The sequence below is a fragment of the Natator depressus genome, chromosome 9 (genome assembly GCF_965152275.1).
Source record: "Natator depressus isolate rNatDep1 chromosome 9, rNatDep2.hap1, whole genome shotgun sequence".
Taxonomy (NCBI): Eukaryota; Metazoa; Chordata; order Testudines; family Cheloniidae; genus Natator; species Natator depressus.
In genome coordinates this window covers 88,753,704-88,768,147 of record NC_134242.1, presented here as the reverse complement: position 1 = coordinate 88,768,147, position 14,444 = coordinate 88,753,704, and the positions used below count along the sequence as shown (strand labels likewise).

Sequence of the window (14,444 nt, the reverse complement as noted above, 5' to 3'; positions counted from 1 at the left end):
CGGGTGTGAAGAAAGTGAATAGGGAAGTGTTATTTACCCTTTCACATGACACATGAACCAGGCATCACCCCATGAAATGAATAGGCAGCAGGTTTAAAACAAACAGAAGGAAGTATTTCTTCACACAACACACAAACTGTGAAACCTGTTGCCAAGGGATGTTGTGAAGGCCAAAAGTATAACTGGATTCAAAAAAGAATTAGGTAAGTTCATGGAGGTTAGGTCCATCAGTGGTTATTAGCCAAGATGGTCAGGGATGCAACTCCATGCCTTTGGTGTCCCTAAACCTCTGACTGCTACAAGCTGGGACTGGACCACAGGGGATGGATCACTCGATAAATCGCCTTGTTCTGTTCAGTCCCTCTGAAGCATCTGGCACTGGCCACTCGGAAGACAGATACTGAGCTAGATAGACCACTGGTCTGACTCACTGTGGTCATTCTTATGTTATTACCTAGCATTTTGTTAGCCTCTGATCTTTTGCTTAAAATCTATAAAACCTGTCTGAACCTATATGGGCCTGATGTTCTCGAATGTTTTCTGTCTGCATGGGTATATTAGCCAGATGAGTCATAATTCTAACGAATCTTATGTTTCAGGTGCCAGTTGTAAAGTTTCAAGAATTAAGGTACAACGTTGCCCTGATATTGAAGGAAATGAATGATCTGGAGAAAAGAAGCATTCTGAAAATCCAGGACTGAACACTTCCAAACAGCAAATTAATAGAACCACTTGGAAAACCTGAAAGAGAATTGTGAAATGCAAAATAAAGATCCAGCACCATTTTGCATGTATCAGTATTGTAACATAACATTTCTAACATCTGCTGTAAATATTTTTCAATTAAAGTGTTAAAAGCCTCTGCTGTTTTCTCAAACTTATTTTCTCCTAAGAAATATATTTATGAACATGGTATAATCCACTGTTTGTGAGCGCTTCTGTATGATTCATCAAAACATTTTTAAAATAACTGTCCTAATAGATGTAAGAACCATTGCTTCATGATAATGATTCATCTCTAATTATTTTAGAAAGCTTGCTACCGAAAGCCCCTTCACTATGTAACATAAAAAAACTTTGCAATGCTTGAAATTAAAAAAACTCTCTGTAAACAGCATGACAAATATAGGAAATTGAGCAAGTTTCATACAAGTCAAATTGCTGTCTGTTCTCAAAATATGTGCATTCTCCACAAGTGAGTGAGGTGCAGTGACAGTTTAAAAAGGTAATTTAAAGAAAATTGGGAGCCAGTGGAGCGGGAAAGAAGAAATCTAGTGCAACCAGCTAGAGCTGTGCAAATAGCAGGGGGGAGGAACTTGAGCCTGTAAGAGCCCCTCACCAGGTTGTCATGGGTGGGCAACTGTTCCATGTAGCATGCTGCTCTGGTTACCTGCTGGATTTCCAAGCAGAAATCCAAAGCTTCTCATTGCCCATTGTTTCCTACTCCTCTTGAGCAGAAAGGTGGTGCAGTGGCGCTTGAGATCCTGATTCAGGAAAGCACTTACGCACATGCTTAAGTCATCCCTTTTGAGAAAAGCACGTAAGAACCTTCCTGACTTTAAGCCTGTGTTTAAGTCCCACTGGCTTCAATGGGACAGCAAGCATGCGTTTAAGTGCTTTGCGGAGTAGGGATGCATGTGTTCATGAACCCAGGCTTGAGTGAGTTTTGCTGCCGGGGAGGTGTGGAGGCTGGGTAATAGCATGAAGACAACACAGCGCATAGGCTTTGGAACCATGGGATTTACCTGTCAAAGGCATTTTACGTAGCGTGTATTGTAGTTTTTAAGGATGGGATTATATTAGCTACCTGCTGATCTTCTGGCTCAGTAGCCCCCCCTAGTCATCTGGTGCCCCTGTGTCTGGTGTGGTTGCAAAACTCTCCCTTGTCCACACACACACATACAGATACATGAAATTAAATGCATGAAGTTTCAAGAAAGCCTTTTTCACTCCCCCATGTTTTTGTGTGGGAGAGGACAAGTCGGTTCTTGGTTTTTTCAGAACCACAATAGGCATAAAAATACACTGACATGATGTTGGACTGACTTCAGACTGTAGCATTATTTTAGACTGCGTGACTTCCTGCTGAAACGAATCAAAATATCTGAAGATTGCAGGGTCACATCTTGTTGCCAAAAGCCAGACTTGGCGCTGTATCCAAATGTTCTATTATCTTCCTGAAAGTCCAATGCAAATAAGAGCTAAAGGTCTAAGAGCATGCAGTGGATGGATGGGTGGGAATGCACGTCCTTTGAGAAGGAGTACTTGTCCTTGAGAAGGAGCTATAGCTATAGCTCATCTTAAGTGATCACTCTGGTTACAGTGTGTATGGTAACACCCATTGTTTCATGTTCTCTGTGTATATCAATCTCCCCAATGTATTTTCCACTGAATGCATCCAATGAAGTGAGCTGTAGCTCACGAAAGCTTACGCTCAAATAAATTGGTTAGTCTCTAAGGTGCCACAAGTACTCCTTTTCTTTTTGCGAATACAGACTAACACGGCTGCTACTCTGAAACCAGTCCTTTGAGAAGGATGTGTAACTGCTTCCATATCATGTTTGCGACAACTATAGTTGTCGTCAATTTACCACATTGTTGTGAGCCCTCTTTACAAATAGCCATTATTCTGTATTCCTATTGCTCAGTGCCAAAGGATTCTAACATAATTAATATCTCTATCTGTCAAGTATTCCAGATCCTAGCAAGTGTCCCCTCCTAGCCAGCCACTAGGACAGCTGTGAGCGGAATCCATACCTCTGTGCTCTGGATCTCTGGGGTATTTTAAGCTTCTAGAGCATCAGTAGGCTGCAGGACTGGTTCCTCCCTAGGTCTCTCTGACACATTTCCTGGGTGCTGACTCTCATCTGTTTCTATTTCAAGGTAATGGGGCTCCTCAGTCCACCTGCTGTAGGTCCTAGGGGTACAGATTTCCAAGCTACCCCAGTTACTTTAAACACACCCCTCTCCCAGAACTCAGCCCCAAAAGGTGTGAAGTTTCTGGTTTACAGTTTAACTCTCAGAGCCATGCAGCAGTTATGCAGCATTCAACATACAGAGAGACACTTTACTCAGTCTGGCACCTTTGTGCTCTTCTGTACTTAATCGTGTAAAAGAGGAGAGTACAGATCATACAAAACAAACAACTGAAACTACAATGTCCCTCACTTTCTAGCTCATCCTTCCCTTGTAAGCCCTTGAGGAATTATCTGGGTCCAGGAAGCCAGGCAGAGAGGGTGTCCCCTCCTCATGCAGGCTGCTGTATGCTAGCTGGTATCTCCTTCAGGTGGGAGCCCCTTACCCAGTTCCTGTGACCTTGTTGTTTCTTGCCCCACACTTCCTCCTCCTGTCTCGCTCCCCTTATTCCTGTGATTTCTACCCCTTCTGGGCACCTGGTCTCTCTTGTTTTACTCCCAGTTAACTTTCCACAGCTCCTATCTTCAGAGGAATCAGCTAAACTGGTTTTTCAAAGAATGCAGCTGTTTTTTGTTTTGATTTTTAGCATAAGCTTTGTGAGGTCTAAGTATTGTTGTTAACCTTAAGTATTTCCCATTTCCCCTGTCTGGTGTGTAGCTGCTACTGTGCCTGTCAGTAGTGGTGGATCCATGTACATAAAGGCACATTATAAAACAGTTTTTCAGAACACAACTTCACAATATACATCAGAATTCGTAAGTTGTACAGTTCTAGCCCTAACCATCACATCAATAACTTAATAACCACATCTAATCCTCTCTCATTGGAAAAATGTATTTGAAGCCGTTAGCATTTGCTGTGGTATAAATACACAGCTGCTGCTTAAAAATAAAGGCTTGTGCCTCTGAACCCCTAGGAATCTCAGGTAAGTGCAATATAACAAGATTTCCCTTCCCTTGTGCAAGGTCTAGGAACTGGGTGGAGGCTCTGAGTGAATGAACAGAGATAGCTGATCGGGAGCAGCGTGACTGAAGCATTTCCACCATAATTAACATTAAAAATACTTAGCTTTCATCTGAGGATCTTAAAATGCTTTGCAAACAAGCCACGCAACATGTCCCTAAGGCCAGGTGCGTTTAGTGGCCAATTTATCAAATGGGTCAATTGTCATAGAAGGATATTGACTTGTACAAAGTCATCAGCAAGTTAAGGGTAGAGCTGGCACGCCGCTTTAATTCTATCCATTTCCTTTAGTGCTAGATTCTAGCATATCAGCCCGTCACAGTTCCTATAGAACAATTGTGTTTCCAACTAGCTAGTGAGGCAAGTCCAAACTCCTCCATCTGCCTTGGCAGGTCTTTGATGCTTCTAGAGAAGAATGGCTCAGTAGAGTGAATATATTTTTAGGAGTAGTTTTCTTTGAGAAGAGACAGTCCGAATCCCAAGGCAGTGAGTTGTCTGAGTCTACAAAAAATATCCTCCATGTCAATGAAATCTAAACACCTGTTTGTACTGTAAGTTGCCAAACAAATCAGTGGGTTATGATTTGAGCAGGTAAGAATCCAGCCTTTCACCGACCTACTATCCTGTGTCGATTAAGATCCAGCCCTTCTGACTCCTTGCAGGCACATCTTATCAGTGACTCACAAAAGGCCTGATCCACAGCCTGTTGGAGTCAATGGGAGAAAAAAAAAAAAAAAAGGAGTTAGGCACTGAAACATGGAAAGGCTATAAGTGAACGACCCTGACCCCCATGGCTCAAGGTGGCCCTTTTTCAGTAAATTAATGTCTCCTTTTTGGTTCCACTGATTTAAGATTTTCCAAGCCAACTGATTATTGGAATTACTTTATTACCTCTTGATCCAAAACATGGGTTCTTACAATTCCTTGTTTTAATTTTTCCCTCTGAATATTAGACATAAGTGTCTTCTGAATTGAAAATCTAAATCTCAACTGAGCTTTCATTAATTAATTCTTTTTCAATATCTCTCGTGTTTGTAAACGGCTGCCAGTACAAAATGTTCTGCCATTATTTAAGCCATTCTAAATAGGACAGTGGGGCAGTCTTTCTACTGGCCAGCATCAAGATTTGAAGTATCTGTAAATCATTTCCTCCTTCCATACTCCTAACTCAGGGCTGCCTCTGCTCCTATGGACTTCTCATACTTCTCATGTGTAGTGTAAACCAATAGTTTACTCATCGTTTGTGGATGAGAAGCTTTTCCTCTCTCCCACATAAACTATGCTGAGATAGTTATCTTCAAACTTACACTGCTGTACCTCACAAGTTTTGTGGGCTTCACGTGATCGTCTGTCTTACCCATGGGCCAACAAGAACTATGAAAATCTTTTGGACACATATAAATTTTAAGCTTGATTCTGATTTCACTCCCATGTTCAACAGAGCTGGAAGTGATATGACTAGCCTCTTTCTGCAATCACTGTGTCCAGTGCCCTGAAAGACACTCAACCCTACACTCCACAAGTCTAACTTGCAGTAAGACAATGTCATCTTAAGCAGGGGTTTGTTGTAAGCAAAAATATAATTTGCACATGTGTTGAAAACCTGGGGATTTTCCATCTTCTGTGCAGCAAATGGAATTTGATAAAGCTGGTCAAAAAAATTGATAGAAAGGTTTTCTGCTGGCAAATGCAATTTCATTTAAAGTAAAACATTTCATGGGAACTTATCACTTTTAATGGAAGAAAGTCAAAACAATTTTCCCTTTTCATTTTGATAACGTCAAAATGTTTTGTTTCAACTTTTAAAGTATTCATGTAATTGCTATTTTATATTAATATTTTGATATCTAAGCAAAACACTGATGTACCTGAATTGAAATTATTTGGAATTTCCATTTCATTGGCAGTTTCAAAAATTTTACTTCATTCCATTTTGGAACAAAATCAGATTTTGAAGTGTTGGGATGTCCCATGGAACAGATGTTCCGTTTTCTATCCAGCTCTCAGTTTGATTATCACAATACCGTGTGAGTTCTTCTCTTTCTGTATCACCTAGTTCAAAGTGGAATTGAATGCAATGCTCATTTTCCTAGTCCCAAGGCCTTGTCAAGCTGATCACTAGTCAGTCATCAATTACGAAGATATGAGCCTTGCATGGAAATGGTGTTGCTTTTTTACTCCTTACACTGTGTTCATGGATCAGTAGGTAACAAGGATTTTCACAGATTTCATTTGTAGTTTTCCCTGAAAAAAAAAATCCAAGTTCTCTCATTGTCTTCTGTCTGCTGGTCCCTAGAATCTACTCAAACTGTTTTTCACAATTGCCTTTACTTCTATTTGTTGATTTTAGTTGTAATAAATTTCTAACAATGAAACACGTAATAGTTACATAATTTTCCACTAGTGTCTTTCCTCTCAATGAGAGTATATCAAAATGGAAATCTGACTTGATTGTTTTCACTATAAATAATCTTCAGCATATATAATAGCACTGCGGATCTCAAAGCATCGGTAGTATTTTACGGATGGGGAAACTGAGGCACAGAGCGTTAAAGGGAATTACCCAAGCTTACACAGAGTCACAACGGCAGATAAAGTAATAGAGCCAACATTTCCTGACTCTATGTCTTCCATCTAACTAGGAGTCCATGCTGTTTCCCATCATATGAGGTCAGATCTACAGTAATGATTCTTATTCCCCTCCCTTTAAAAACAATGCATTGGCTGACCGCTAAGTCAGCAGTCAAAAAATATTCATGCCTATTGGTTATTATGGAGAAAGTGCATAGACTAAAAATTCCACTGTGGTTACATAATTGCTAGGTGACATTCATACCCCTCTCTCTTAACGCCATGGGTGAAATCCTGACCCCCTTGAAGTCAGTGGGAGTTTTGCCATTGACTTCAATGGGACAGAATTTCACCGTCTTCAACTTCTTGAATACAGGAAAAACACTATCGGAGTGTTTATATTATATTCCTGTTCTCAATTATAATAATAGAGTATAAACCTAAGAGAAAGTTCAAGAATGAAGTCATAGTGTTCGTAGCTTTCCTCGTGTTTATTATACCAGTCATTCACAGTGTTCGTAGCTTTCATTGTGTTTATTATACCAGTCATTAACTGCTTGAGAAAGACCAGTTCTGTACTCCCTGTCTTTAAAAAGAAGAAACTCTTCTTTTGTCTTAGTAGAAAAATCATACAAGGGAGATTTGTGTTTTTTCAGAGTGAGTCACCTGCTAGCTTCAACTTTTTCTGTTTAAGTGTAGGATAAATCAGTTTCTTAATCTGATGAGCAATACAAGTAGGCAGTGGTTCCTTTCTCTTCTGCTTCCTAACCAGAAGGCACCTCATGACCTCCTGCTGCTCTGAATCTACATATGAATGCCAAGCTCCAAATCGTGCTTCCAGGGTCTGTTATACAGAAAACATTGCAATCTAGCTTAGCGTGTCAGCTTGATTTGTAGAGGTACACTTCGCTAACGTGGGCTTTGCTGGACTGTCCGGGGAGGTGCTCAAGACCAAATATTTGTGGTTCTGGGACATTTTCACCATTAAAATACTTGAAAGTATAGAGTGTAAGGCTATCTCCCTATCTCACTTCATCATTCCCAGGCCCCACATTAGCAGGTACCAAATTATGACTGGCAATATGCACAGACACATCCCAGCAAACCCGGAGCTGGCACAAGGATTACTGGGTAGAATTTAGTTGGTAGGGTTTTTCCCACAGAACTCCCATGCATTCTGCTCCAAAGGCCTTCCATGATGAGGAACTGTTTCCTGGGTTGGAGTCAAGGTCTGCACTCTGAATGCTTATGAGCACACAGCTCCCACAATTGGAGTGGCCCCTTTGCAAAGCTGCCCTCCCTTCTTCAAATCTTCCAGTCCATGTTCCTGCTAGAGGAGGATTGTTCAGAAAGTACATTTCACAGTGTTTTGTCAGGCTAGTTTGAAAGTGGCTGGACCTCCAACACTTCCCTTGGGAGTCTTTCCCACATCCTACAGAGAGCTCTCACTGTTATGAAATTTTTCCTTCCCTAGCTTCATCCCCTTAGGCCTAGTTTGTACCCCCTTTCCACCACTACCTTCTATCTCTTTGGTGTTTACTATATGTTAACTGTTAGCATGTCCCACTGCCCATAATCATTATTACAGCACTGCTAGTTACTGGTTAGGTCACTCTCCTTCACAGAACAGACTTTGACTCATAGTGGTTTTCAGGCCAATGGTTATGAAAATCACAAAGCTATAAAAGCCACTGCAATGAAAAGAAAATGTTGCTATCCTGAGTTCTAAAAGAAAAAAAAACAGATGTTTTCCTTATACCTTTGTAGTCTCTAAGGCCAGAAGGGACATCATGATCATCTGGTCTGACGTCCTGCATATTGCGGGCCACAGAACCTCACCCACCCACTCGTGCAATAGGCCCATAACCTCTGATTCAGTTACTAAAGTCCTCAAATCTTGATTTAAAGATTTCAAGTTACATAGAATCCACCATTTACAGTAGTTGAAATCAGCAAGTGTCTCATGCCGCATGCTGCAGAGGAAGGCGGAACCCCTCCAGAGTTTCTGCCAATCAGACTTGGGGGAAAATTCCTTCCCGACTCCAAACATGGCAATCAGTTAGACCCTGCGCTTGTGGGCAAGACCCACCAGCCAGACCCCTGGGAAAGAATTCTCCATAGTAAGTCAGAGCCCTTCCCATCTAGTGTCCCATCTCTGGCCGTTGGAGATATTTGCTAATAGGAGATGAAGATGGGCCATTTGCCATAGTATGTAACCTCATAACAACCCCTCCACAAACTCAGTAGTAAGCTCAGTCTTGAAACAAGCTTGGTTTTTTGCCCCCCCCCTATTCCCTTTGGGGGGACTCTTTGCGAACATCACTCTGTCCTCTGATGGTCAGAAATCCTTGTCTAGTTTCAAGCCTAAACTCATTGATGGTCAGTGTATATCCATCTGTTCTTGGCCCTTAACTTAAATAACACCTCTCCCTCACTTCTTTTTATTAACGTTAACATTTTATTCACAAAATAATGTACATTTTTTGGAGAGAACTCCAAATACAAATAAGATGTGTATGTTTCATCAGTCAACTTGTTTTGGGGTTTTTTTTGGGGGGGGGGGGGTTAAGTATAAAACATGATCACGGCATGTGCACTAATTACCTGTTTTTATTAATGTTTGCCTAATTTAAAATACTGTAATTAATAGGTAAGTACTTTGGTTTTCATGCCTTTTTTGAACTATTTGCTGAGGGGCTCTGCTGTACTTTTGAGCTATCACCTGACTTTCCAAGTACAGAATTACTGAAACCAGTTATTCAGTTAATCAGTTTATTTTAATTAAATGGTTTTACCTGACAATGTGTTTGGATTCTGAACATTTTTTAAGGAGATGCTGTATGGTTTAATAGATAGGGCCCTGGATTGGGACTCAGGAGAGCAAGGACCAGAGCATCGGCTGGCATACACTGTCATAGCTCTGTTGATGTCAAAGACAGCTGAGGATCCACCCCAGAGTTTCTACTACTAGCCTGCTGTGCAACCTTGTACAAATCACTTTACCTTTATTTCCCCTCCCATCTTGTCTCTTGTCTGTTTAGGCCACGTCTACACTACGAAAGTACTCCGATTTTACAGAAGTCGATTTTTGGGAACAGATTGTATAAAGTCGAGTGCATGCATCCATATTAAGCACATTAATTCAGCGGTCTGCATCCACGATACCATGGCAAGCGTCGACATTCCGAGTGGTGCACTGTGGGTAGCTATCCCACAGTTCCCGCAGTCCCCGCTGCCCATTGGAATTCTTGGCTGAGCTCCCAATGCCTGATGGGGCCAAAAATTTGTCACGGGTGGTTATAGGTAAATGTCATCAGTCAACCCTCCCTCCCTCCCTCCATGAAAGCAACAACAGACAATCATTTTGCGCCCTTTTCCCTGGATTGTCCGAGCAGACGCCATAGCACAGCAAGCATAGAGCCCGTTCAGCTCACTGCAGCAGTTATGACCATTGTAAACACCTTGCACATTATCGTGCAGTTTATGCAGAACCAGCACCTGAAAAACCAGGCGAGGAGGCAACGGCAGCGCCGTGGTGAGGACATAAACACAGATTTCTCTAAATCCGCGGTCCCCAGCAATTTGGAGATCATGGTGTTACTGGGGCAGGCTCATGCCGTGGAACGCCGATTCTGGGCATGGGAAACAAACACGGAGTGGTGGGACCACATAGTGTTGCAGGTTTGGGATGATTCCCAGTGGCTCCAAAACTTTCGCATGCGTAAGGACACTTCCATGGAACTTTGTGACTTGCTTTCCCCTGTCCTGAAGCGCAAGAATACCAAGATGAGAGCAGCCCTCACAGTTCACAAGCGAGTGGCAATCGCCCTGTGGAAGCTTGCAACGCCAGACAGCTACCGATCAGTCGATAATCAATTTGGAGTGGGCAAATCTATTGTGGGGGTTTCTGTGATGCAAGTAGCCAACGCAATCATTGAGCTGCTGCTATCAAAGGTAGTGACTCTGGGAAACGTGCAGGTCATACTAGATGGCTTTGCTGCAATGGGATTCCCTAACTGGTGGGGCTATAGATGGAACGCATATCCCTATCTTGGGACCGGACCACCAAGGCAGCCAGTACATAAACTGCAAGGGGTACTTTTCAATGGTGCTGTAAGCATTGGTGGATCACAAGGGACGTTTCACCGACATCAACATGGGATCGCTGGGAAAGGTTCATGACGCTCGCGTCTTCAGGAACTCTGGTCTGTTTAAATGGCTGCAGGAAGGGATTTACTTCCCAGACCAAAAAATAACTGTTGGAGATGTTGAAATGCCTATAGTTATCCTTGGGGACCCAGCCTACCCCTTAATGCCCTGGCTCATGAAGCCGTACACAGGCACCCTGGACAGTAGTCAGAAGCTGTTCAACTATTGGCTGAGCAAGTGCAGAATGGTGGTAGAGTGTGCATTTGGACGTTTAAAGGGTCGCTGGCGCAGTTTACTGACTCGCTCAGACCTCAGCAAAACCAATATTCCCATTGTTATTGCTGCTTGCTGTGTGCTCCACAATCTCTGTGAGAATAAGGGGGAGACGTTTATGGCAGGGTGGGAGGTTGAGGCAAATCGCCTTGTCGCTGAATATGCACAGCCAGACACCAGGGTGGTTAAAAGAGCACAGCAGGAAGCGCTGCGCATCAGAGAAGCTTTGAAAACCAGTTTCATGACTGGCCAGGGTACTGTGTGACACTTCTGTTTGTTTCTCCTTGATGAAAACCCGCCCCCTTGGTTGCCTCTAAATTCCCTGTAAGCCACCCGCCCTCCCACCTTCGATCACAGCTTGCTTGCAAAGGAAATAAAGTCACTATAGTTTAAAAAACATGTATTCTTTATTAATCGATTATAAAAATAGGGAGATAACTCACAAGGTAGCCCGGGTGGGGTGTGAGAGGATGGGTAGGAGGGAAGGAAAAGGCCACTTTAAAACTTCTTGAATGACAGCCTTCTGTTGCTTGGGCTGTCCACTGGGGTGGAGTGGTTGGGTGCCCGGAGCCTCTCCCCACCGTGGTCTTGGGCATCTGGGTGAGGAGGCTATGGAACTTGGGGAGGAGGGAAGGCGGTTAAACAGGGGCTGCAGCGGCAGTCTGTGATCCTGCTGCCGTTCATGAACCTCCACCAGACACTGGAGCATGTCCGTTTGATCCCGCAGTAGCCCCAGCGTTGTCTCATGCCTCCTCTGATTTTCCTGCCGCCACCTCTCCTCACGTTCACTTTCCTGTACTCTGCTATTGTGTCCCTCCACACATTCTGCTGAGCTCTGTCAGTGCCGGACGACTGCATGAACTCAGAGAACATTTCATCGCGCGTGCGTTTTTTTTGCCACCTTATCTGAGATAGCCTTTGGGACGGAGGAGGGAGGCTTGAAACATTTGCAGCTGCTGGAGGAAAAAAAGGGAGTGAAATATTAAAAAAGATACATTTTACAGAATAATGGCTATACTCTTTCACGGTGAACACCACTATTCACATTACATAGCACACGTGATTTTGGCACAAGGTCACATTTTGCATCTTACATTGAGTGCCTGCGGCTTTGGTGTTAGAGATCACACACGCAGTGCCGGGCAACAGAATTCAGCTTGCAGGCGGCCATGGTAAGCCATAGTCTTTCAGCTTCTGCAACCGTCATAACAGCAGCGCCCTCCTCTCCCATACCAAGCAAAGCACGTTGAGTTGACCATTTAGTGCTGCAGTTTTCCTGTTAACAGGCAGCAGCAGAAACCAAACTAACCTCCTTCCCCCATCCAATTCTCTGGGATGATCACTTTACCCCTCCCCCCACCGCATGGCTGGTATCAGGAAAAATCCCTGCTCGCCAAACGCGAACAGCTCAGCACCAATGTCCCCCCTCCCTCCATGTGGCTAACTGCGGGGAGGATTTCTTTTCAGCCACAAGCAAACAGCCCAGTAGGAACGGCCACCTCTGAATGTCCCCTTAATTAAATTCCCCTATTTCAACCAGGTTACCATGAACTATATCACTCTCCTGAGGATAACACAGAGAGATAAAGAATGGATGTTGCTTGAATGCCAGCAAACACCGGGACCATACGCTGCCATGCTTTGTCATGCAATGATACCAGATTACTTGCTACTAGCATGGTGTGGTAAAGTGTCCTACCATGGATGACGGAATAAGGCTGCTCTCCCCAGAAACCTTCTTCAAAGGCTTTTAGAGTACCTCCAGGAGAGCTTCATGGAGATGTCCCTGGAGGATTTCCGCTTCATCCCCAGACATGTAAACAGATTTTTCCAGTAGCTGTACTGGCCACGAATGCATCCCAAGTCCTCAGGGCTACTTAATCATTAAAAAATGCTTGCTTTTATAACATGTATTATATTTTAAAAGGTACACTCACCAGAGGTCCCTTCTCCAGCTTCGTTGGGTTGGGAGGGTATTTCAGTCAGGGTGATAAAAAGATCCTGGCTGTCAGGGAGAACGGTGTGCTGTGTGCTCTCCTCAAGCTCGTCCTCCTCCTCCTCCTCATCTTCCCCGTCCGCAAAATCCTCAGGCATGGCGGAGACTACCCCATCATCAGAGTCCACAGACAGGGGTGGGGTAGTGGTGACGGCTCCCCCTAGAATTGCATGCAGCTCAGTGTAGAAGCGGCATGTCTGGGGCTCTGTCCCAGAGTGTCCGTTTGATTCTTTGGTTTTCTGGTATGCTTGTCTGAGCTCCTTAAGTTTCATGCGGCACTGTGTTGCATACCTGATGTAGCCTCTGTCCCTCATGGCCTCGGAGATTTTTTGAAATGTTTTGGCATTTCGTCTTTTGGAATGTAGTTCTGATAGCACGGATTCCTCTCCCCATACAGCGATCAGATCCAGTACCTCCCGTTCGGTCCATGCTGGAGCTCTTTTTCGATTTTGGGACTGCATGGTCACCTGTGCTGATGAGTTCACTTGGCCAAACAGGAAATAAGATTCAAAAGTTCCCCGGGGGCTTTTCCTGTACACCTGGCCAGTGCATCCAAGTTCAGAGTTCTGTCCAGAGCGGTCACAATGGTGCACTGTGGGATAGCTCCCGGAGGCCAATACCTTCGAATTGTGTCCACACTAACCCTAATTCAAAACGGCGATGTCGATTTCAGCGCTAATCCCCTCGTTGGGGAGGACTACAGAAATCGGTTTTAAGAGCCCTTTATGTCGAAAAAAATGGCTTCATTGTGTGGACGGGTGCAGGGTTAATTCAATTTAACTCTACTAAATCCGACATAAACTCGTAGTGTAGGCCTTAGACTGTAAACTCATCAGGGCAGGGACTGTCGTTTGCTATCTGTCTGTATAGTGCCTAGCACAGTGGGGCCCCAATCTAGGTTGAGATTTATAGTTGCTACTGTAATATGAGTAAGAATACTGAATGGGAACTGGATTCTCTGACTCCGACTCCTGACCACCTGGGGTGGGCGGGGGCGGTTATCTGCGGAAGTACAAGGCTGTAACCTTGCTACAGCAATCCCCAGAGAGACAACATGTCTCTTTCGCTGAATAGAGATATTGTGACAATGGCTTATATCTTTACACGCGGTTTTGAAAATTCACCTATGTAGATCAGTTTCTAAAAATGTGCCATCTAAAGCTCTACCTCCATGAACAATTGCAAACAAAAAACAAAAACAAAAAAACCCTGCAATCAAGTACACTCATTTTGAAGCAAATGCATGTAAACATTAATTCTGTGGTAGTACAATTGATTTTTTTAAATGACTTCCAGTATCCTTTGAGGTGGATTTACCCTAAAGATCCCTCTAGGCCAATCCATACTGAAAATTACAGTAAAGAGGTCAACATAGCTAACCTTATATAAGATAAGCTTTTTGTTATAGCTACCTATACCTAAATTTTGTTAATCTAAAAACTGGTGTGTATATGTATATATACACACACACAAGACGAGATATTACATGACTGAACAAGACAAAGTAGACAAGATGTTTTGCTACTTATCAAATGTTCTGGTGAGTCTAAGCGTGGTGAAATGTAAATATGTTCTA

General features: G+C 43.4%; 2 protein-coding genes across 3 annotated transcripts in view; one reads left to right on the top strand and one right to left on the bottom strand.

Moving 5' to 3' along the window:
- The window catches only part of COMMD5 (COMM domain containing 5), a 42,184-nt gene extending 30,932 nt beyond the window's left edge, over nucleotides 1-11,252 (top strand). Inside the window, exon 7 of one of the 2 annotated variants that reach the window (XM_074962582.1) lies at nucleotides 9,492-11,252. In XM_074962582.1, the coding sequence (XP_074818683.1) occupies nucleotides 9,492-9,557 (66 nt within the window). In that variant the 3' untranslated portion in view covers nucleotides 9,558-11,252. Of the gene's footprint in view, nucleotides 1-599; nucleotides 880-9,491 lie in introns of those variants that run through there. The other variant, XM_074962581.1, reaches the window with a different exon arrangement.
- On the bottom strand, nucleotides 9,593-13,329 carry LOC141993239 (zinc finger and SCAN domain-containing protein 29-like). The gene is made up of 3 exons (XM_074962668.1): nucleotides 12,810-13,329; nucleotides 11,622-11,828; nucleotides 9,593-9,600 (listed from the first exon to the last, which is right to left on the bottom strand). Exons 1-3 carry the CDS (start codon nucleotides 13,327-13,329, stop codon nucleotides 9,593-9,595), a joined length of 735 nt encoding a protein of 244 aa, XP_074818769.1.
- Nucleotides 13,330-14,444: the final 1,115 nt, after the last annotated feature.